The sequence below is a fragment of the Marmota flaviventris genome, chromosome 13 (genome assembly GCF_047511675.1).
Source record: "Marmota flaviventris isolate mMarFla1 chromosome 13, mMarFla1.hap1, whole genome shotgun sequence".
Lineage (NCBI taxonomy): Eukaryota > Metazoa > Chordata > Mammalia > Rodentia > Sciuridae > Marmota > Marmota flaviventris.
Window position 1 is genome coordinate 40,689,275 of NC_092510.1, and position 23,690 is coordinate 40,712,964.

At 37.2% G+C, this 23,690-nt stretch overlaps 1 protein-coding gene across 3 annotated transcripts in view; it reads left to right on the top strand.

Annotated features, from left to right (window-relative positions):
• Positions 1–681: 681 nt before the first annotated feature.
• Positions 682–23,690, top strand: part of Jak2 (Janus kinase 2) — a 132,703-nt gene continuing 109,694 nt past the window's right edge. The window contains exons 1-3 of one of the 3 annotated variants that reach the window (XM_071600612.1): positions 682–1,324; positions 1,637–1,763; positions 12,014–12,264. In XM_071600612.1, coding sequence (XP_071456713.1) covers positions 12,039–12,264 — 226 coding nt within the window. In that variant the 5' untranslated portion in view covers positions 682–1,324; positions 1,637–1,763; positions 12,014–12,038. The remainder of the gene's footprint in view (positions 1,325–1,636; positions 1,764–12,013; positions 12,265–23,690) is intronic. The other 2 variants (XM_071600613.1, XM_027943074.2) reach the window with 2 other exon arrangements.

Sequence of the window (23,690 nt, forward strand, 5' to 3'; positions counted from 1 at the left end):
ACATTCAAAGCATACTTTGTCACTTGTGTGAAAAGACAGGCTCCAACCTGACAAGGAAATGCCGGTTGCCTTCATCTAGGACCCAGTAGGCAACAGGTAAATGTTTCAATGAATGAATAAGGCTCTTAACAGAAGTTTTCTCTTCATTCGCTGTGAGCCTAATTCTACCCTCTCCCCTTTTCAGCAGAGGTGGCTCACTGGAGTCAGGGGCTCATTCGGGATTGTATTGCCACTAAACAGCGCCTGTGATCCAGTTGTTCCGACACTTGCGGCCCAGAGCCTGGGTAAGGACGGGTTTGCAGTACCCGGAATGTGGAAGCGAAAGCAGAAGGGGACAACGTGCACTGGAGGGGAAACTCTCCGTGCGGAGGCAGCCCTTCCTCCTTTGGTGCCAGCCTGCGTGCAGTGGGGCCTTCCCAGCCCGGCTGACTCATTCCCAGCCGCCTTCACGGCGGGCGGCGGCCACATACACGCCCATCTGGGGAGTGCCGGGACCAGTGCTGACACCGAGCCCCTGCCAGGCCCCGGCGCTCAGCGAGCCGCCGCTACCTTAACTTCCTTGCGCGCTCACGCCCGGGGGTTGCCCCGGGAATCTCCACGCGCGCACACCAGCTTCCCGAGAGGCATCGGTCCTGCGTGGCCCACCCTTTCCAAACCCCGGCGAGCGCCAGGAAAAGCGCAGCCCGCCGAGCGGCGCACGCGCAGTCAGGAGAGCGTCCCGCTGCCTCCTTGGCCCTGCCAGGAGCCGGCCTTAGTCCGCCGCCAACTGGCGGTTCGACTCGAGGCCAACGCGGAGGCTGAGTCCGACGCAAACAGGGCGTCCTAAGCAGTGTCGCCTACGGCGCTGAGAAGACGGTGTGGCTCGGGAAAGGGTGGAGACAACGTCTGTGACGGGCTTCCCGGCTGCCCAAAGTGGGAGTGGTGTGGGCTGTAGGAAGGAGAGAGGAAGAGGAGCAGAAGGGGGCAGCAGCGGCCGCCGCTAACGGCCTCCCGCGGCGCTGACAGGCTAGGCGGGCGCCCGGCGCTCTCCGGAGTTCGCGCCGCCGTGTCAGACACCTCAGGCCCGTGGGCCCCTGAGCCCGGTCTTGCGGCACCCGTCGGGGCGGAGGGCTGCCGCGGCGCGGGGACAGGCCGGGTCCTCGCCGCCGAGGGATGTGAGTGGGAGCCGAGCCCGTACGGGAGGGCCCGCGAGGGCCCAGCCTGGCGGACGCTCGGACCCGTGTTGGGTCCCGGGCTTCGCAGACCTTGGCCCACCGGAGGCACCGTGAAGGAGCAACTCTTTAGGGCTTGAGGACAGCCCCTTGTCGCCCGATCCGCGCAGCCGGTGGGTGTCGTCGCTGCCTGGCGTCTAGATGAGGGCAGCAGTTGTCTCTCCAACCCCTTACCACCTCGCGATCCCCGATTTCCCCCCACCCCACTCCGGCCAGTGGCAGTGAACTTAGCCAGAAAATCTTCCTCTTTAAGACAAAACCGAGGACGGAATGCCTTGCTGTTGATATTTGCATCCGTGTGTCCCTCATAGTCTCTCCCTCCTTACTTGTCCCTCTTTAACATTTTTGAGACATCTAAACATCCTAGAAAAGAGCATCTATTTCCCCTGGATTTCTGCGGTAGTAACAGCTGCTTCTATTTTTAGGTTTCAGAAGCAGGCAACGGGAACAAGATGTGAACTGTTTCTCTTCTGCAGAAAAAGAGGCCCTTCCTCCCCCTCCCGCGACAGTGGGTATGATATCCTGGCTGCTGTCCTCTATTGCCGCAGTAAGGTGAGGGTGTAAAGGCGAGCTGTGTGTGCGTAGGAAGGTTGGATGCCTGTGTAGACAGGCAGGGCTCCTCTTGCTTACTCTGAAAATGGCAGAGCTGAACTTTTAATGTTGGCTTGGGACAATAATTTTGAGATGTTTATTGTTGCTCTTAGATATTTCAAGAAACATTTCTTGATGGTCTTAAAAGTAACATGGCTTTGCAGAAAAAAGCAAAGCATCCCTTTCGCTTTATCTTCAAACGGCCAGAAATTCTTAAACTTTCAGAGGGATATTTCCAGGTAGTAAGGAATACCTATTGAGCTGTTCTTGCTGCGCTTTCTGCTACCACATTGAATTCTTCCTGGGTAGTTTTATCTGTCTGATCTTGCTGTGTCGGTTGAATTTACCCAGTTTACTTTCCGGTGGTTATTAATCTGTCAAGGGAAACTCCTTTCTCTCAATGAAAGGATAGGAACAGCTGAGTATGTCATAGAAAGGAGGAGAAATGTGGAGAAAGAAAACAGAAGTGGAAATAGGGAGATGTTGATTGCTTTTGGTTTCATAATAGGTTTATACAAGTGAGTTGTTGGGCTACTGCATATATTCTGATAATAACACCCAGCAGATTTGAAAATGAATAATCAGTTTTTTGGCTTCTTTCCTCCCATCTGCTTCAACTTTTACTTCATCAAGTGTGAGATTCACTTGCTTATATGTGTAGTTATCTTTTGGAGTGTAACATGTATGTAAATTAAATGTGTCCAGCACTTGCCATAATAGTGCATGTGTTTACTTGTACAGGGAAGCTGCAGTGCTTGTTGGCTAGATGAGCACATAATGCTTATTTTTGCTCCAAGTGAGTATTCTGTTTGGAGTTTATAGCATAGTTGAAGGGACTGGTTAGGAAATAGTTTCTTTTAGTATCTTTTCCTTAGTGATTTGAGACAGGTGTCTCAGGTATGGGAGACAAATGTAATATCTTTCCCTTCCTGACCTGGGTATTCCTGAAAGGAAGATTTTTAGGCAAATAGGAAAGAAATTTGGCTTTAGAGTCAGATCTATGTTTGAATCATGATATTCTTGCTTCTAAACACTTGTATTATTTAAAATGTCTTTGAGCCACATTTTTCTTATAAGATTGTTATAGGTTTAAATAAGATGCATGTAAAGTAGTAAATTGCCTGACTGCTAAAGAAGTCTTGATTAAGCCATACTGGTGCCTGGTGCTTCTCCCGGGGTTGAGGTGGGAGGATCACTTGAGTCCAGAAGTTTGAGACCAGCCTGGGCAATATAGTGAAACCCTGGCTGGGGAAGGCAGGGAGGAAAAAAAAAAAAAAAAAAAAAAGTCTTGATTGCTGTTGCAATTGGGCAGGCAAAGGGGAATCAAAGAAAGATAAGATGACTTCACATACAGTGATCTGCCAGTGACCAGTGTTTCTTGCTCTTTAGTTTGAGGAGCAAAAAGACTTTTAGATCTTGAACTGGCTAAGAGGTCTTGTAGCCTTTTACTATTATCTCTCTTTTTGAGCCCCATCTTCCTGCCCCTTGTAGCTTGTGTGCTGCCCTCCTGTGGTTCACTATACTAAGAACTTTATTCTTTTGTTGTTCTTCCCCCATTATGTTATTTTTCCTTTTTTGGAGCCTTTTCCTTTAGTCTCCAGTTTCCCAAACTGTGTGCTAAGGTGCCTGGAGCATCAGTGAACTCAGGCTTGAACTATTAGTTTAAGCTACTTTACAGTTTCAATGTCAGATACCTACATCCCTTTCTATAACATTCTCTCTTTGTAAAGCTATGTTTTCAAAGGATGCTCCGCTGAAAATCAACTACTAATTATTTGAAAGTTGGTGTGGAACAGGAACTTATTGGTAGTGTTTAATTGAATTCTGAGGTTTGAGAAGTTGTATAGTGCCTAACAGACATTAAATTGTAAGAATAATAATACTTATTAGGTTGTTTGAACATGCTGAAGTATTTCTTTTAGTGCAGGGATGTCATGAAAAAAATTATTAAGATTCTAAGAGCTCCTTGATTGGAGACAGTTTTGGAACCTCTGTGTTAGTATTTAGTTGGCTTTTCTGATACAATTATTGATACAAAAAGCCAGGGCCAGTTGATCATGGCTTAATATATTTCCTCTCCTTTTATATCATTATAATTTCTGCTCAGTTCTTTCACTTTAAAACTAATTCTGTTGCTTACTTGTCATTACAGTCACTTACTAGTTTTTTCATTACTGGTCTGACACTATTTCTGATCATCTCCTTAAGCTGAATATGATCCAAATAAAAATCATCATCTTATACACCTGCCTTACTTTGGATCTTGAATATCCCCCAAAGGCCCTTGAGTTAAAAGTTTGGTCAGCTTGTAGCACTACTGGAAGGTTGTGGAACCTTTGGGAGGTAGTGCTTAGTGGAAGAAAGTTAAGTTATTGGGGGCATCTCTCTTTTGGGGGTGGTTTAGAACCCAGGCCCCTTCTTTCTCTTTACTTCCTTGCTGTCATAAGGTGAACAGGCCTTCTCTTCCACATGCTCAGCATCACAAGTTCTGTCACCGTAGGCCCAAAGCAATGGGCTCAAGCATCCAAGGAATGAAACCATAAATCCAAATAAACCTTTCCTGGTTTTAAGTTAATTATGTCAAGTATTCTGAAAACTGAGTAACACAAAGCTAAAAATTTTCTTTTCCTGGTCATGTAGGCTTTAAATTAGGCATTATCTCTAAATTGGCTCTTCCATTTACCTTTTATATTAATCCATTCAATATAGCTATTAATTTTTTTTTGTATATCACAATTCTACTTTCTCCCCTTCCCCACTTGAATCCCAAGACTTGTTTCAATGCTTAAAACATTGAACATTGTATAAGCTTCTCAAAATCTTGTCTCTTCCTCCGGCTTGTCCTAAGTAAAGTTATCATTATAATACTCCTTATTGTGGCATTCTCTTATTCCCATGTCTTAAGTGGCTTTTTTTTTTTCACCCATTAAATTTAACTTTGTTTTCTTGGCTTTTATGACATTCTATTAGTCTCTTCTCTGTTCAGTCTTTTGTCTAAGGATTCTCAGCACGTATTCTCTGCTGTAGATTGGCAAGTTAATTTCTCCATTTTCTGATAACAAGCTATGTTTGGTCTATCCTTTAACTTTTGCTTATGTTCTCCATCTTAATTCTACACCCTATTTCACAGCTACTTGTTATGGAACAACTGATCAGTGTGTCAGTCCCCTAATCTGGAAAATGAGAAGAATTATGGTACTTTTTCAACAGGATTATAGTAAGAATTAAATGAATTAATACATTAAAAGCTCTTAAGCCTAGCACCTTAAGATCTCCTTAAGTGTTAATTATTGTTATTATTAATTAATGCTACTATTATAATAATGAAATTCTATCTAATTTGTGCAATGGTTTCTCAGTAAATGTGTTTTTTTTTTATTTTTTTGGTCTCTGTATTCACATAACTTCATAGTCTAAGCACATCTTCACATAGTTTAATTATATGCTGTGTTTTGGTTGTTTGATAGTTATTTTCCTTGTCTTATATCTTTTCAGTTTTATTGTGTATTTTTTGAGGCATAGTACCTTAGGTTTAAAAAACACATAGTGCAGAACATATGGGCAATATTCAATAAATACATATTTGTTGTAAATTAAAAAGGGCTTTAATCACCAAATATTTACTAATAGCTGCACCATAAATAGTATTTTGCTACATCTGAAGGAGATACAGAAAATATAAAATAGGTTCTTTTTTTCTGGAGACTTATGGTATAATTGGGGATATAAGATAAATAATAAAAGTTGTAAATATTCGAGACCACTTAGGGTTGAAGTGAGCAGAGAAGGTTTAGAGAGGAGAAAGACTCAAACTAGTCAGGATCTGATTTTTTTGTAAGAGAAAGGAACTTGTGTAGGAAGTAATCAAAGATGAATATATATGACATTTATAGAGAACAGAAAATTTGACAGAAATGAAAGTTTGTGTGAGAAAGTAGTAAGAAATCAAGTTAAATGTAGATTGGAGTTGGTTTATGGAGACTTTAAGGATTAGGATGAGAAGAATATATTTTTCCCCACAGGTAAAGAAGAAGTTTTAAAAGTTTTAGATTGGGAAAGAGCTTTCTAAAATAAATATTTTAGGAAAATTAAAGTGGTGCCAGTACTAGTGTAGTATGAAATTGAAAATGAAGCGATAGATGTAGGAAAATATTCTCTGCCTGAAATAATGCAGAATTGGACTTAGTGGAAATAAGTCAGAGTGGAGAGATGTCACAAGACTTTGTCTTGGACTGGATAAAAAAAGAGGATTTGGGGAGAGGAGTAATTTAAAATGACTTTGAAGTTTTGATCCTCAGTGGCAGGAAATCAGAGGGTTTTGGAACTATAAGACATCTTAGAACATTTGAGCCAGTTCATATATTTTGTGCATAAGAAATGTTGAGACCCAGAGAAATATAAAAATGTGTTTGATGTTACTCAATTATTTAATGACAAAGAAAGAACTAGAATTTGATTATGATAGTACTGACAAAATTGTATACATAGTAGTGAGTTGAGGTTCTATCTATAGTAGAGTCTATTTTTTATATGTTGAGTTTGAGGTGACACTTGATAGGCAAGTGAAAATCTATAGCCAGACATTGTGACATATGACTAGAACTTGGTAAAGAAATGAAGGCTAGCACAGAATGTTTTCAGATGACTTGGTCTTTGCTAATTTGAAACATGAAGATTAGACTCATGATATTTTATTTCTTTAGCAGTACTTGAGTTGAATCCAGGGGTGTTCTACCACTATACTACATATTCAGCCCTTTTTTATTTTGAGACAGGATCTTTCTAAGTTTCTCAGGTTGGCCTCAAACTCATGATCCTCCTGCCTCTGCCTCTCTAGTAGTTGGGATTACAGGCATGCACCACCTTTCCCGAATCATTATAAATTTAATTTTCCCTTAATTCTTTTTTTTTGGGACCTGTATCTTCCAGGAATATGCTTTGCACATTCTTCTTTTCACGTTTTTAGTTCCTTTCTCCCTGAAAATAATGTTCTGTTTCTCATTCTTTAAATTCTTTTTTTCTTTTAAGCTCTAGCCCATGTTGTAATTGTTCTGTGAAACTTCTAAAACTTTTCCTTCTTTTTAGTAATCACAATCATTTTCTCCTTGTCAGTTTTACAGCACTTGAATTATTTATTTGGTACTTAAGCTGTGTGTTAACTGACTGGAAATCATAGATTTTTAAGAATAGAGAAAAACATTTGTAATTTAATTTATTAATTTTATTATTGAAGCCAGGAAGGTGTAATTCACTTGTCATTACTTTGTAATAATAGTGGATTAAAATTATTTTTAGATCTTTTAGTTTCCAGCTTAGTAGTGTTTTAGTCTGTTTCATTATTTGCTCTTGGGTATTATTGATCTGAGAAGTCAGTGTCTCTTAGAGTTATAAAGTATATGAGTAAATTTTGATAATATTAACTTCTAAAAGTTTCACATTTGAGGTTCTGTGTTTCCATTGTATATGTATAGGTTGATTAAAATTCATTATAATGCTTATTTACTCTTGATTAATTTCACAGCTTCCTTGTGTTCGGCCCTATTCTAGGCAATAAGAATGCAGTAGTGAATGAGACATCCAGTTTAGCCCTTTTTGCAAATTTTTATTTTAGTGATATAAGACAATCAGTGAGCAAAAGAATAATCTAGCCTATAGTGGAAAAAATCAGAAAAGTAGTGCCTGCTTGGATGGTAGGAGCAGGGATTGGTGGAGAAAGAACATAAAAGAACTTTCTGGGATAATGATAATTTCTGTAGGCTTTGGGCTACATAGGTATGTGCATTGTTCAGACTCATTGAATACACTTGAGATTTGTACATTTCATTGTACATAAAGGGGAAAATCATGTAAAAATAGAATAGATATAACTTACATGTGAGTTCTAAAGAATAATATGTTAAATATCCATTAAACCACATTCATTCTAAGAACTAGAATACTATCATTTATTTGCACTTACATATGTGATTCTCTCTAGTTATTCCTCTGCTTATCTCCAATTATTTTGTATTAAAATTCATTACAACTCTTACTTAATCTTTATTTATTCAACAACTTCCATGTGTAAGGCACTGTTCTAGACACTGGAGTACAGTAATGAACGAGACATTCATTTATTGAATTAGTTTGACATTGTGTTTTGCTTTTTTATTTTTTGACTTTTTAAAAAATATTTATTTTTAGTTATAGGTGGACACAATATCTTTATTTTATTTTTATGTGGTGCTGGAGATAGAACCCAGTGCCTCAGGCATGATAGGCAAGCACTCTACCTCTGAGCCACAACCCCAGCCCCTTGACTTGTTTTAATGTATATCTTGACCATGCACTTTTCATTTTTGCTTGTTTTGAGCTTCACAAAAATGGTTATTTTATAGCTTATAAGTCTACAATCTACTGTTTTCACTGCATTGTATTTCTAAGATTTATCCATGCTGTATAAAGCTATAGTCATTTATTTTAAAAATTGAAAATGTATTCTATAGTGTATACATATGTTTTCTAAAATCTTGATTTTTTTTAAATTAGGCAAACATTTATTGAGTGCCTGTAGAATTCTAGGTTATGTTTGATGTGGTGTGATATTCATTTAACATCCTTTTTGTTCTAAACTTGTTTGAGTCATTCTAAAATGTAAAAAGTGATAACAACAACAAAAACACATATTCTAGATAAAAACAGATCAAGCTGAACATACCTATAGAATATAAATACAAAACAGAATAGGTTAAAGCCTGTGGTTTCCTTGTGTAGAAGCAGGTGCTGGGGTCCAGGATGATAAGTTTTACTGATAGCCATTGCTTTCTTCTATATGGGCTATTGGAAAGGGATCCTTCTGCCATATGCTGCCTGGTGCTATAGTTTTGGATGAGTTGCAGGCTTAGGAATTCTAGATGATGCAGAGTTTAAAACACCAAAATGGAGCCAAGCATCCCTGCTTTGTGATTGAATTTACATTGTATATGATGTCTCTTCCTGTCAGAAATTTTAACTTGTTGTTGTAAGACTTCATGTTATATATGGATAGCTAGGTTGAGGCAACCACAAACAAGAAGGGGTGATCACAGACTTACATGTGTTTCAGGGGTAAGGAAACAGTGCAATGAGCTTGCAAACCAAATTTCAAAATGCATAAAGAATTCTAATGCAAAGAAAGATAGTAAAAAAAATTGAAAATTGAAACACAAGCTGAATATTGTAGTGCACTACTGTTGTCCCAGCTACTTGGGAGACTGAGGCAGGAGGATCACGATGTTTTCTGGCATTTCTGGATCACAAGTTCAAAGCCAGCCTGGGAAACTTTGTGAGGCCCTGTCTCAAAATAAAATAAAAAGGGATGGGGATATAGCTCAGTGATGGAGTGCTTGTGTTACATGCACAAAGCTTTGGGTTTGATCCCCAGTACTACAAAAATATAAAAAAAAAGACTGAAACATGAATTTTCTTATAAAAATTTTTAAAGTAAGCCTTTAATTGAAATGTGACATAAGTGTATAGCTTGAAGAGTTTTCATAAGATGAACACATTTGTGTTAACCATTAATGACCATAATAGATTATTACCAGCACCCCAGTGGTCTTGTGTGCTTCTTGCACCTCCTACCAGTCAGTCTCCTTGTCCTTCCAAGGTGAACATTGTCCTAACTTTTGTCACCATGGGCACGAACAATTAAGGGATGTGCAAGAGAACTTGAGAGGCTCCCAGGGTTAATGAATAACTCTGCTAAGAAAAATTAGAGGTTATGATAAAAAGGTGACTTTTGAATGCATGGTTGCTGAGAATTTATCTGGAATGGGGGGAAAAAACAAAATCCTCAAGGCTTAAGGTTAAAAGTATATAGTAAATTTTGATTAAGATAAATAAAAATAAATCTACACCAATATGATTGCAAAGAAGTTATAAACATTGCTGTTAAACAAAAAAATATTAAAATGACTAGATGGAAAAACATGATTCTAATATGACAGCAGACTTTATATTTATATCAACAGATGCCATAAAACAATATAGCAATATTTTACTGTGCTGGGGAAAAGAACTATAGAATTTTGAGAGTGAGGGCAAAATATTTTTTAATGACTACAACTTAAAAACCCACTGAAACTCACTGAAAAATCTACCAAAAGAGATATTTCCACAGGAAGAGGTAAGCCCAGAAGGAAGATTTAGAAGTCCAAAACAGTGGTGAGCACAAAGTGATATAATTCTAGCAAATTTGCTCTATAATACTAATAATTTATTTTAATTGACTTTTAAAAAATTGAACTAGTTTTGTTGATCTTTTCCATTGTTTTTCTAGTTCTTATTCATTTATTTCTGCTCTGGTCTTATTATTTCTTTCTTTATAACTTTGGGCTTAGTTTTTTGTTTTTGTTTTTCTAGTTTCTTGATCTATAATGTTAGGTTATTTGAGATCTTTTTTGATGTGTTTATTGCTGTTAACTTCCCTCTTAGAACTGCTTGGGCTGTATTTAATTGAATTTCTACAGTTAACAAGAGTTAACAGATTACAAGAAATGGTTTTTAAATTATATATTTTTGAACAAATTAAAATTCTTTAAAATTTTGCACATTCAGTTGCAGATGGACTTCAAAAATCTTGTGGTTTTATATCTGTTCCAACAATTGTCAGGTTTTTGTTTTATTTTGCCCACTGCAAGTTTCATGGGGTAGTATTTGAATAACAAAGCATCAACTCTAATATTTTCTCTAATAGAGTAATATTCTCCATATGAATATAGAATAAATTGAGTAAGTTGCAATGTACTTATTCAGTATTTTCTTTGTATCTGTATGACTTAGAGCGTTGCTCTACACATAGAAAATACTTTGAGTTTGTTTGATATTTTTCACATCCCTACCCTGCTGCCTATGATTATATCTGTGGGAAAGGTTTTCATTTCTATTCATGACTCTTCTAAATACCAATCTCATCTTTTGGCTGCCAGCTCAATTCTGGTATAATTCCCCAATTAAATTTCTAAATGAAAACGTGCAAAACAGTAGTCCTTATACTTTTCACCTTCCAAAGTCAAGGGGCAATGTCCTTCTCACTTTCTTATTTCAGTTTATGGTTTTACATATGTCCTAAGTTTGAACTCTGAACATCATCTTTTACTCCCTTAGCTCCCTCCATATGTAGTAGCATCAAGTCGTTTTTATATTACTTCTAATTCAGCTAATTCTTGCTCCTGTTTGAACTGCTGCAATGATTTTTTTAAAGTGTTAATTATATTACCTTTCTAATTTGTTGTCTGAGGAATCAAGTTTTAATTCTTTGGCCTGCCATTTAAACCTTCCTTTCTTTAATTTTGTACTTATAAGTTAGGATTGCATTAATTTGCAAGTAACAAGATGTGTGACAGTAGGTATGTGATTTCTGGCACAGATTCAGCTGCTTAGGCCTGCTAGGTGTTTTATATTGGCCTTTCCTTCATGTCTGCCTCATGGTGTTGTGGTGACTGCTCTATCCTAAATTATGGTCAGATTCAGATAGAAAGAAGGTGCAGAGAAAAAAGCAAAAAAGATCATGCCAGCTAGGTCAGCCTCAAAGATGGTCCTCAAAGAACCATCCAGTAACTTCCACTTAAATCTCATTTGCTGAAACATGTTCATGTAACTGTCCATCTGTGGGTAAGTACAATTTTGGGGAGGCACTTAGGTATCTCCAATAAAATTGAGATTCTGTATCAAGGAAAAAAAATATTGATTGAGTAGGTCACAAACAGTCTTGCCACAAGTATGCATTTGTATTTTTAATCCTTTCCCTGGTGGTATAACTTCTCATACATTGCAATTCACCCCAGTAAATTACTGCATATGTCTTGTAGCTTCTTACTCTTTAGCACATTTAGTCTCTTAGAATATGTTTCTTCTTCCATTCATCTAAATACAATCCATTTTTCAAGGTCAGTTTTAAATCTTTTTAATGAAACTCATCGGTGATTCCAGCTTGAATGTTGGTGTTCTCCTGGAGACACCACTAAGCAATTGTCAGAGTAATTCAGTTGTTGGGTAGTCATGTTTCTTCTGCTGCCTGTAATTGATTTTAATGTTTTTTTGTTAGTATTGCATATTTATATTATGATTATGATCTGATTTCTTGCACTGTGCTAAGGGCTTTGAGGGTCACTGCTGTCAAGAAGACTTCTTTGTGTATGAGGGATAATTTATTAATATCACTTCGATTTGTAATTTTTTTTTGCTAATAGGGCAATGTTCTGAGAAAGACTCTGCATGGGAATGGCTTGCCTTATGATGACAGAAATGGAAACAACATCCACATCTCCTGTACATCAGAATGGTGATATTCCTGGAAACACTAATTCTCTAAAGCATATAGATCCAATTCTTCAAGTGTATCTTTACCATTCCCTTGGGAAAGCTGAGGGAGATTATCTGAAGTTTCCAAGTGGAGAGTACATTGCAGAAGAAATATGTGTTGCTGCTTCTAAAGCTTGTGGTAAGTATTAAAAATCAGCATTTTTTCTTTGTACTGATAGATCATTGCTTTGATTATGCTACTCCAATTAAGTGCATATGGATAATGCAGGTGTGTTTTAACATGCATAAAAAAGGATAACAGTACTAGAAGAGAATTTAAGGTGACTTTTCCTTGGGCTGCTTATAAATATTTACTGGGCATTTTTTTAAAGGCCATATAAGGTAACTAAAAAATTCTATTATGAAATATCTCATAACTTAATCCATTTTTTATTAGAGTATTTTAATTGTACATAGTAGTTGAGTTAATTTTGACAAAATCATACATGAATGAATTTTGATTTACTCTGTTTTAGTCCCTGGTGCCCTTCCTTTCCCTCTTGTCCTCCTTCCTCCTACTCTCTTTCCTCTACAGATTATTTATTTATTTATTTATTTATATTTGTTGGGTGCTTTATACATGTGCATAAAGGTGGAATTCACTATGGTATATATGCACATAGCATGATTTTGTTAAATTCATCCCACATTTCCCCTTCTCTCCCATCCCTCCTCCCTTCCTCTCTCTTTCTTCCATTCCACTGATCTTCCCTATATCATTATAATATCTGATCCCTGGCCCCCCACCCCCTTGTTTCTCTTATTTTTCTTTAGTTTCCACATAGGAGAGAAAACATTTGACCCTTGATTTTCTGAGTCTGGCGTATTTCACTTAGCATGATGTTCTCCATTTCCATCCATTTACTGACAGATGCCATAATTCCATTCTTTTTTATGGCTGAGTAAAACTCCATTTTGTGTGTGTGTGTGTGTGTGTGTGTGTGTGTGTGTGTGTATAAAGCTTTTGATTTATGAATGTTGATCTTGTATTATGCTACTTTACTGAATTCATTTATCAATTCTAGAAGTCTTCTGGTAGAGTTTTTTGGATTATGTTATTAGCAAATAGAGATAATTTGACTTCTTTTCCTATTTGTATCCCTTAATTTCCTTCTCTTGCCTGATTGTTCTGGCTGGAGTTTCAAGAAGTGTATTGAATAGAAGTGATGAGAGTGAACATCCTGTTTTGTTCCTGATTTTAGAGTAAATGCTTTTAGTTTTTCTCCATTTAGTATGATGTTTGGTTTGGGTTTGTCATAGATAGCCTTTGCAATGTTGAGGTTAGTTCCTTCTATCCCTAGTTCCTTCAGTATTTTTAACATGAATGGGGCTGGATTTTATCAAAACCCTTTTCTGCATCTATTGAAGATGCTCATATGATTCTTATTCTTAATTCTATTTACATGGTGATTCGCAGTCATTGATTTGCATATGTTGAACAAATCTTGCATTTCTAAGATGAAACTGACTTGATCATTATATATTATCTTTTTGATATGTTTCAGAATGCAATTTGCTAATATTTTATTAAGGATTTTTGCATCTATATTCATCAGGGATATTGATCTATAATTTTCTTTTCTCGGTGTATATTTGTCTGATTTTGGTATCAGGGTTTTTCTATGAAATCTAATCTGTTGGTGGTGCATTTAAGATAATTTTAAATTTGATTCATTTTGACTTTCATTTTTAGGAATTCTAATTTTTCTCATTATCTCTATTTTTTATTGAAATAGTCTTTCATTTCCTATATTCTCATAATTTGTTCCTTAGACCTTCTTTTAGTTCATTGGACTAATGATTTATAAATCATTTTTTTTGTAGTCTTTTTTGGAATTTCATTTACTTGCATATTGTTGGGGTATTGTGAAAATTTTTTTTTGAATGGAGAGATTTATTTGCCTGTTCCCTCATGTTTTCATCCATCAATTGAGATGAAATCCCCTTCCCTATCTTCTTTGTTCTGGGACTTCTGTCTGTTTTTGATGCATGAGTAGATGTTTGGAAGTAGGACTTGAGGTTCCTGCCTGGTTGTTCCTTCTTGGGGCCTGGTTAATGTTTTGATTTTTTTGTCTCCCCTATTTTATGTGTTGAAGTATCACTGAAGCTTGGGTGGAGTTAAGTTGTAAATGGAATGAGATTCGCTGTTACTTGACTGAGTTGTATTGCCTGGTAGCAGCATCTCTTTACTTGAGCCTTTAATAAATATTTCAAAATTAAAATAAAGACAAAACATTTAATTGCAAAAAAAATTTAAAATGGTGGAATATTAAAAAAATTAAAAATTCTTCATGAGAAATAAAGGGCTTGTTTCCACTGAGGTTATCAGAATTATTGGCACGAATAATTTTCATTTTTTGAATTTATTTTTGGGCTGTCTAACCCTTGGCTTAAGGGATAGGAGTTCCTTCTTTTTGTTCCTTATCTAGCTGCCAGGCACTGTGGCTAGGAACCAAAGCTGGGTATAGTAGCTCTCAGCTTCCTGTCTCCCAGTATAGGGTGGGATAGAATTGGGAGTGCCGACAAATTGTGTACTTCTGTAGTGGGGGTGGTACAAAGTTCTAAATTGGAAGTTCCAGTAGTTGGGATTTAATCTTCACTGACTTTTGGAGCTCTGTTTGTAGGTATTTGAGATTTGATTCATACCCTCTGTTGCTGGGGAGGTGCCGATCTCTGTAGGACATCTGGGTCTTGGGTCCCTCCCATGAATTATAATTTTAGAGTATAGAGAAACTCTTTCTACCTGTGCTTCCCTCCCCTCATCAGCTGTGCCTGCTGCTGACAGGAAGGCTGGCACATCTGTAACATTATTTCTTATATTATATTTGAAGATTCTGATTTTTTTTGACTGTATGGTTTCTTTTACTGTATTGAATTTGAGTGAGTTCCCTTAGTTACCTGCTTTGCTGAGGAGCAGTCTTCTGGCTCTTTCCATATGTAGCTTAGGAACTGCTGGGAAGTGCATCCTTTCTCTCTAATCTGCCTCTTCTTTCTACTCTCATAACTCAATCTTAAAGCTACATCCTGAGTACAGCATAAAAACAAAGTGTTGGACTGTGTATTCAATTTAAAATATTGATGAAACATTTTACATTCAAGGTTGAAGATCATCATTTTTTGCAGTTAGTTGTTGAAGATCTCTATCAGTCTCCCCTTAAATGCAGTTTTCTTATTTCTTTGGTGTATCTTAAAATAATTTTTACTCTTGAATCTGATTATTTTCTGTCTTTATAATCTATCCAAAACTATGGACCATAGAACTCTTTCTGTAGAGGTGACACATTTTACTGGACCACTGAAATTACTAAAGAGCTTATATCATGGGATCTAATTTTTAATTGTTCTTTTACTAGAAGGACCAATTGATGTTTATGTTTGTTTTGAAGACTAGTTATGATTTTAATTCTAGAGGTAAATTAAATGTCTGATATAAGAATATGCTGTAACATGAATTTATCTGTCTTATTTAACAATGCAGATGGGATTATCTGATCAATATAAGTCAGAATAATCATTTAATGTGAGTTGGAGAAAATGATTTTCATATATTTAGTTTTGAACTAGAATATAAAAGTAAAGCACACTAATACTAATTGGAAGATGAACAGTTTAAATTTGTAAACAGTATGCATTCATTGACATAAATTTACTTTTTTTTATTAGTTGTTCAAAACATTACAAAGCTCTTGACATATCATATTTCATACATTTGATTCAAGTGGGTTATGAACTCCCATTTTCCCCCATATACAGATTGCAGAATCACATCGGTTACACATCCACATTTTTACATAATGCCATACTAGTGTCTGTTGTATTCTGCTGCCTTTCCTATCCTCTACTATCCCCCCTCCCCTCCCCTTCCCACCCATCTTCTCTCTCTATCCCATCTACTGTACTTCATTTTTCTCCCTTATTTTTTCCCCCTTTCCCCTCATTTCCTCTTATATGTAATTTTGTATAACGATGAGGGTCTCCTTCCATTTCCATGCAATTTCCCTTCTCTCTCCCTTTCCCTCCCACCTCCCGTCCCTGTTTAATGTTAATCTTCTTCTCATGCTCTTCCTCCCTATTCTGTTCTTAGTTGCTCTCCTTATATCAAAGAAGACATTTGGCATTTGTTTTTTAGGGATTGGTTAGCTTCACTTAGCATAATCTGCTCTAATGCCATCCATTTCCCTGCAAATGCCATAATTTTGTCATTTTTTAGTGCAGAGTAATACTCCATTGTGTATAAATGCCACATTTTTTTTTATCCATTCATCTATTGAAGGGCATCTAGGTTGGTTCCACAGTCTAGCTATTGTGAATTGTGCTGCTATGAACATCGATGTGGCAGTATTCCTATAGTACACTCTTTTAAGGTCTTTAGGGAATAGTCCAAGAAGGGGGATAGCTGGGTCAAATGTTGGTTCCATTCCCAGCTTTCCAAGGAATCTCCATACTGCTTTCCAAATTGGCTGCACCAATTTGCAGTCCCACCAGTAATGTACAAGTGTACCTTTTTCCCCACATCCTCGCCAGCACTTGTTGAGCTGGGTCAAATGTTGGTTCCATTCTCAGCTTTCCAAAGAATCTCCATACTGCTTTCCAAATTGGCCGCACCAATTTGCAGTCCCACCAGTAATGTACAAGTGTACCCTTTTCCCCACATCCTCGCCAGCACCTGTTGTTGTTTGACTTCATAATGGCTGCCAATCTTACTGGAGTGAGATGGTATCTTAGGGTGGTTTTGATTTGCATTTCTCTGACTGCTAGAGATGGTGAGCATTTTTTTTTATGTACTTGTTGATTGATTGTATGTCCTCCTCTGAGAAGTGTCTGTTCAGGTCCTTGGCCCATTTGTTGATTGGGTTATTTGTTTTCTTATTGTTTAATTTTTTGAGTTCTTTGTATACTCTGGATATTAGGGCTCTATCTGAAGTGTGAGGAGTAAAAATTTGTTCCTAGGATGTAGGCTGCCTATTTACCTCTCTTATTATTTCTCTTGCTGAGAAAAAACTTTTTAGTTTGAGTAAGTCCCATTTGTTGATTTTTGTTTTTAACTCTTGTGCTATGGGTGTCCTATTAAGGAATTTGGAGCCCGACCCCACAATATGTAGATAGGAGCCAACTTTTTCTTCTATCAGATGCAGAGTCTCTGATTTGATATCAAGCTCCTTGATCCATTTTGAGTTAACTTTTGTGCATGGTGAGAGAAAGGGATTCAGTTTCATTTTGTTGCATATGGATTTCCAGTTTTCCCAGCACCATTTGTTGAAGATGCTATTCTTCCTCCATTGCATGCTTTTAGCCCCTTTGTCAAATATAAGATAGTTGTAACTTTGTGGATTAGTCTGTGTGTCCTCTATTCTGTACCATTGGTCCACCTGTCTGTTTTGGTACCAGTACCATGCTGTTTTTGTTACTATTGCTCTATACTATAGTTTCAAATCTGGTATTGCTATACCGCCTGATTCACACTTCCTGCTTAGAGTTGCTTTTGCTATTCTGGGTCTTTTGTTTTTCCATATGAATTTCATGATTGCTTTATCTATTACTGCAAGAAATGTCGTTGGGATTTTGATTGGCATTGCATTGAACCTATAGAGAACTTTTGGTAATATCGCCATTTTGATGATGTTAGTTCTGCCTATCCATGAACAGGGTATATTTTTCCATCTCCTAAGATCTTCTTCTATTTCTCTCTTTAGGATTCTGTAGTTTTCATTGTATAAATCTTTCACCTCTTTTGTTAGGTTGATTCCCAAGTATTTTATTTTTTTTTTGAGGATATTGTGAATGGGGTGGTTGTCCTCATTTCCATTTCAGAAGATTTGTCACTGATATACAGGAATGCCTTTGATTTATGCATGTTGATTTTATATCCTGCCACTTTGTTGAATTCATTTATTAGCTCTAGTAGTTTCTTTGTAGACCCTTTTGAGTCTGCTAGGTATAGAATCATGTCACCTGCAAATAGTGATAATTTAAGTTCTTCTTTTCCTATTCTTATGCCTTTAATATCTTTCATCTGTCTAATTGCTCTGGCCAGTGTTTTGAGAACTATGTTGAACAGAAGTGGTGAGAGAGGGCATCCCTGTCTTGTTCCAGATTTTAGAGGGAATGCCTTCAATTTTTCTCCGTTCAGAATGATGCTAGCCTGAGGCTTAGCATAGATAGATTTTACAATATTGAGGTATGTTCCTGTTATCCCTAGTTTTTCTAGAGTTTTGAACATAAAGGGATGCTCTACTTTGTCGAATGCTTTTTCTGCATCTATCGATGATCATATGGTTCTTATCTTTAAGTCTATTGATGTGGTGAATAACATTTATTGATTTCCATATATTGAACCAGCCTTGCATCCCAGGGATGAATCCTACTTGATCATGATGCACGATATTTTTGATATGTTTCTGTATCCAATTTGCCAGAATTTTATTGAGGATTTTTGCATCTAGGTTCATTAGAGATATTGGTCTGTAGTTTTCTTTCTTTGAAGTGTCTTTGTCTGGTTTAGGGATCGGGGTGATATTGGCCTCGTAGAATGAATTTGGAAGTTCTCCCTCTTTTTCTATTTCCTGAAATAGCTTGAAAATATTGGTATTAGTTCTTCTTTAAAGGTTTTGTAAAACTCTGCTGTATACCCATCTGGTCCTGGGCTTTTCTTAGTTGGTAGTCTTTTGATGGCTTCTTCTATTTCCTCAATTGATATTGGTCTGTTTGTGTTGTGTATATCCCCCTGACTCAATCTGGGCAGATCATATGACTTAAGAAATTTATCGATGCCTTCACTATCTTCTATTTTATTGGAGTATAAGGATTCAAAATAATTTCTGATTATCTTCTGTATTTCTGTAGTGTCTGTTGTGATATTGCCTTTTTCATCCCGTATGCTAGTAATTTGAGTTCTCTCTCTTCTTCTCTTTGTTAGCATGGCTAAGGGTCTGTTGATCTTATTTATTTTTTCAAAGAACCAACTTTTAGTTTTTTCAATTTTTTCAATAGTTTCTTTTGTATCAATTTCATTGATTTCAGCTCTGATTTTAATTATTTCTTGCCTTCTACTACTATTGCTGTTGTTTTGCTCTTCTTTTTCTAGGGTTTTGAGATGAAGTGTGAGATCATTTATTTGTTTTTTTTTCTTTTTTTAAGGAATGATCTCCAAGAAATGAATTTTCCTCTTAGAACTGCTTTCATTGTGTCCCATAGATTCCTATATGTTGTGTCTGTGTTTTCATTTATCTCTAAGAATTTTTTAATTTCCTCCTTGATGTCTTCTGTAACCTATTGATCATTCAGTAACATATTGTTCATTCTCCAAGTGATGCAGGATTTTTCCTTCCTTCTTTTATCATTGATTTCCAGTTTCATTCCATTATGATCAGATAGGATGCATGGTATTATCTCTACTCCTTTATAATTTCTAAGAGTTGCCCTGTGACATAATATATGGTCTATTTTTGAAAAGGATCCATGTGCTGCTGAGAAAAAGTGTAACTGCTTGATGTTGGGTGGTATATTCTATATATGTCAATTAAGTCTAGGTTATTAATTGTATTATTGAGTTCTATAGTTTCTTTATTCAACTTTTGTTTGGAAGATCTGTCCAGTGTTGAGAGAAGTGTGTTGAAGTCTCCCATAATTATTGTATTGTGGTCTATTTGACTCTTGAACTTGAGAAGAGTTTGATGAACATAGCTGCACCATTGTTTGGGGCATATATATTTATGATTGTTATGTCTTGTTGGTGTATGGTTCCCTTGAGCAGTATGTAGTGTCCTTGTTTATCCCTTTGGTTAACTTTGGCTTGAAGTCTATTTTATTTGATATGAGTATGGACCCTCCTACTTGTTTCCAAGGTCCATATGAGTGATATGATTTTTCCCAACCTTTCACCTTCAGTCTATGTATGTCTTTTCCTATCAAATGTGTCTCCTGTCGGCAGCATATTGTTGGATTTTTTTTTGATCCATTCTACTAGCCTGTGTCTCTTGATTGGTGAGTTTAAGCCATTAACATTTAGGGTTACTATTGAGATATGGTTTGTACTTCCAGCCATATTTGTTTGTTTATGTTACTTAACATGATTTGTTTTTCCTCTTTGATTATTTTTTCCCTTTACTGTACTACTCCCGCTGTTGGTTTTCATTGTTATTTTTCATTTCCTCTCCCTATAATGTTTTGCCAAGGATGTTTTGAAGAGCTGGTTTTCTAGCTGCAAATTCTTTTAACTTTTGTTTATCGTGGAAGGTTTTAATTTCATCTTCCATCCTGAAGCTTAATTTTGCTGGGTACACGATTCTTGGTTGGAACCCATTTTCTTTCAGCGTTTGAAATATGTTGTTCCAGGATCTTCTAGCTTTCAGAGTCTGTGTTGAAAGATCAGCTGTTATTCTGATTGGCTTACCCCAAAATGTAATCTGCTTCCTTTCTCTTGTAGCTTTTAAAATTCTCTCCTTATTCTGTATGTTGGGCATCTTCATTATAATGTGTCTTGGTGTGGATCTCTTATGATTTTGCACATTCAGCGTCCTGTAGGCTTCTAGGATTTGGAATTCTGTTTCATTCTTCAATTCTGGGAAGTTTTCTCGTATTATTTCATTGAACAGATTGCTGATTCCTTTGGTTTGGACCTCTATACCTTCCTGTATCCCAATAACTCTTAAGTTTGGTCTCTTGATGTTATCCCATATTTCTTGGATGTTCTGCTCATGGTTTCTTAACAGTCTCGCTGAGCTGTCTATGTTCTTTTCAAGTTGAAATACTTTGTCTTCATTGTCTGATGTTCTATCCTCTAAGTGTTCTACTCTGCTGGTAGTACTCTCATTTGAGTTTTTAATTTGGTTTATTCCTTCCTGCATTTCTAGGATTTCTGTTTGTTTTTTATAATCTCTATCTCCCTATATAGTTGATCTTTTGCTTCTTGGATTTGTTTATGTAATTCATTGTCAAAGTGATCTTTCGTTGTCTGATTTTGCTGTCTAATGTCTTCCTTGAGACTCCAGATCATCTGAAGCATGTAAATCCTGAATTCTTTATCTGACATTCTATCTGCTGCAGATATTACCTCTTCTAAAGTTGAGTTGACCTGCATTGCTTGTGGTCCTTTCTTTCCTTGTCTTTTCATACTGCTCGCATTTCTTTCTGCTTTGTGAAACTGTTGTGTTATTGATTTCCCCCCTATATATTTATATTGCTCTTGTATAGTTCCAAAGTCTCCCTTTTGTGGAGAAAGACAATGTTAACAGTTCCCAATATCAATAGTACATCATCTAAGCACACGTTTTCCTTATTACTACATTTATAGCTAGACTCTATGTCTACAAATGTTGGTTTCGATTATCATTTACAAATATAGTCATTAGTTTCATGAAAGGCATATTGTTTCTGGTAGCTTGAGGAAAACTGAATTTCAGGTGTAGGATGTTATGTTTAGGGGGAAAGGAGTGAGGGTATGGGGTTAATCTAACTTAGTAACTTTGGAAAGCTCTAACCAATAGATGGGTAATTGATGGAAGAATGTATAGATTCAAATTCCTATCTGTATTTATAAGATTACCCTACTTATAAATAGTAAAATTTAGGGGGTTTCAAGTGGGATAGAGGGAGTAAGAAGGAGAAAAACAAATAACAAGGAAAGAAAGAGAAAAAATAGAGTGGGAAAAAGAAAATAAGAGAAAAAAGAAAAGAAATAAAAGGGGGGGAGGAAGGTGGGACATATGCAATTCCTCTATATTATATTATTCTGGTGATTCAGTTGTTAAATACCTTTTTCATGCACAATTCTTGGTTTCACATATGTTGAGGTTGCGAGGACCCGAGGGGGAAGGGTAGAGGAGACTGGATGAATGGATGAAAAGAGAGAGAGAAGAGAAAAAAAGAAAGAAAAAAAATATGTCTCTCAGAACTCTGTTTTCTTTTCTTCCAGTTGGTGGCATTGTCTGTTCCTAGCTTGAGTCTCTGGGTTCAGGGTGGTGGTGGTAGTCAGTGTAGAGTACTTGAGCTTCCACCTGTGGCCTCTCTACTCTTATTCTCTGAGATGTAAACCAGGTGCATGATCCGCTGCAGAACCGAGTTGTTAGCCACGCCCACTGGTTGGTGGGTTTTAAGGGTTGGTGGGATTTTCCAAGATGAGTTCCATCAGTTTTTCTCATAAGGTGTTTGATGAGGTGGGGGATGTTGGGGAGACCTAATGGTTGTCCAGAGCTCAGTCAGGTGACCGCACGGGTGGGCGGCTGGGCCCCTCCTCCAGTTGGGGTGGTCTGTCTACCGCGCAGGCAGGCCGCTGGGCCCCCTCTCTGGGCCACGTGGTCTGCCTACCGTGCAGGCGGGAGGCTGGGCTCCTCCTCCAGTTGGAGTGGTCTGTCTACCCCGCAGGCGGGCGGCTGGGCCCCTACTCCAGTTGGCGTGGTCTGTCTACCGCGCAGGCAGGCCGCTGGGCTCCTTCTCGGGGTCACGTGGTTTGCCTATTGCGCAGGCGGCGGCTGGGCCCTTCCTCCAGTTGGGGTGGTCTGTCTACCGCGCAGGTGGGTGGCTGTGCCCCCTCTCCAGGCCGCGTGGTCTGCCTACCTTGCAGGTGGGAGGCTGGGCTCCTCCTCCAGTTGGGGTTGTCTCGCCTTTTCTGTTTTTTGGAAGATTTTTGAGTGGGCCTTGTTATTTTCCTTTAAATGATTTATCGAAATCATAAATAAAGCCATCTGGAACTGAGCTTTTATTTCTTGAGAAGTTTTTGATTACAGTAATTAATCTTTTAATTTCTTTTAGATCTTTTAGATTTTCTATTTCTTGTTAAGTCAATTTGTAAAGAGTTATTTTTTAGAAATTTTGGTGTCTCATATGGGTTGTATAGTTGTTGGGAATCATTTGTTATGGTATTTCTTACAATCCCTTTTATTTCTGTAATGTCAATAGTATTGTACCCACATTCATATCTAATTTTGGCAGTTTGAGTCTTTTTCTTTTTTTCTTATTCAATCTAGCTAAAAGTTTGTCTTTTATTTATCATTTCGTAGAACTAACTTATGGTTTCATTGATTTTTTCCCCCCTATTTTTCTATTTGCTATTCTTTTTGTCTCTGCTCTATGTTATTTTCTTCTTTCTATTTACTTTGAGTTTAGTTTTATATTTCCCTCTAGTTCCTTAGAGTGTATAGAGTTAGTTTGGGTTATTGACTTGATGCCTTCACTCTTTCTTTTCTTTTTTTGCATTACTGGGGATTAAACTCAGGTAAGCTTTACCACTGGTCTATATCCCCAGCACTTTTAATTTTGAGACATGGACTCACGAAGTTGCCAAGGCTGATCTTGAACTTGTGAGCCTTTAGTTTTAGCCTCCTAAGTCTCTGGCATTATAGGTGTGTGCCACCTTGACTGGCTTTGTTTTTAATGTAGATGTTTACAACCATAGCTTTCCCTCTATCTGTTGGTTTCTCTGTATCCCATAATTTTTGATGTGTTTTTGTTTTCATTTATCTGAATGTATTTTATAATATCCTGTGGTTTCTTCTTTGACTTACTGATTATTTCACAGTGGGTTAATTTCCACATATTTGTAAAATTTCTTCTTTTTCTTCTTTTATT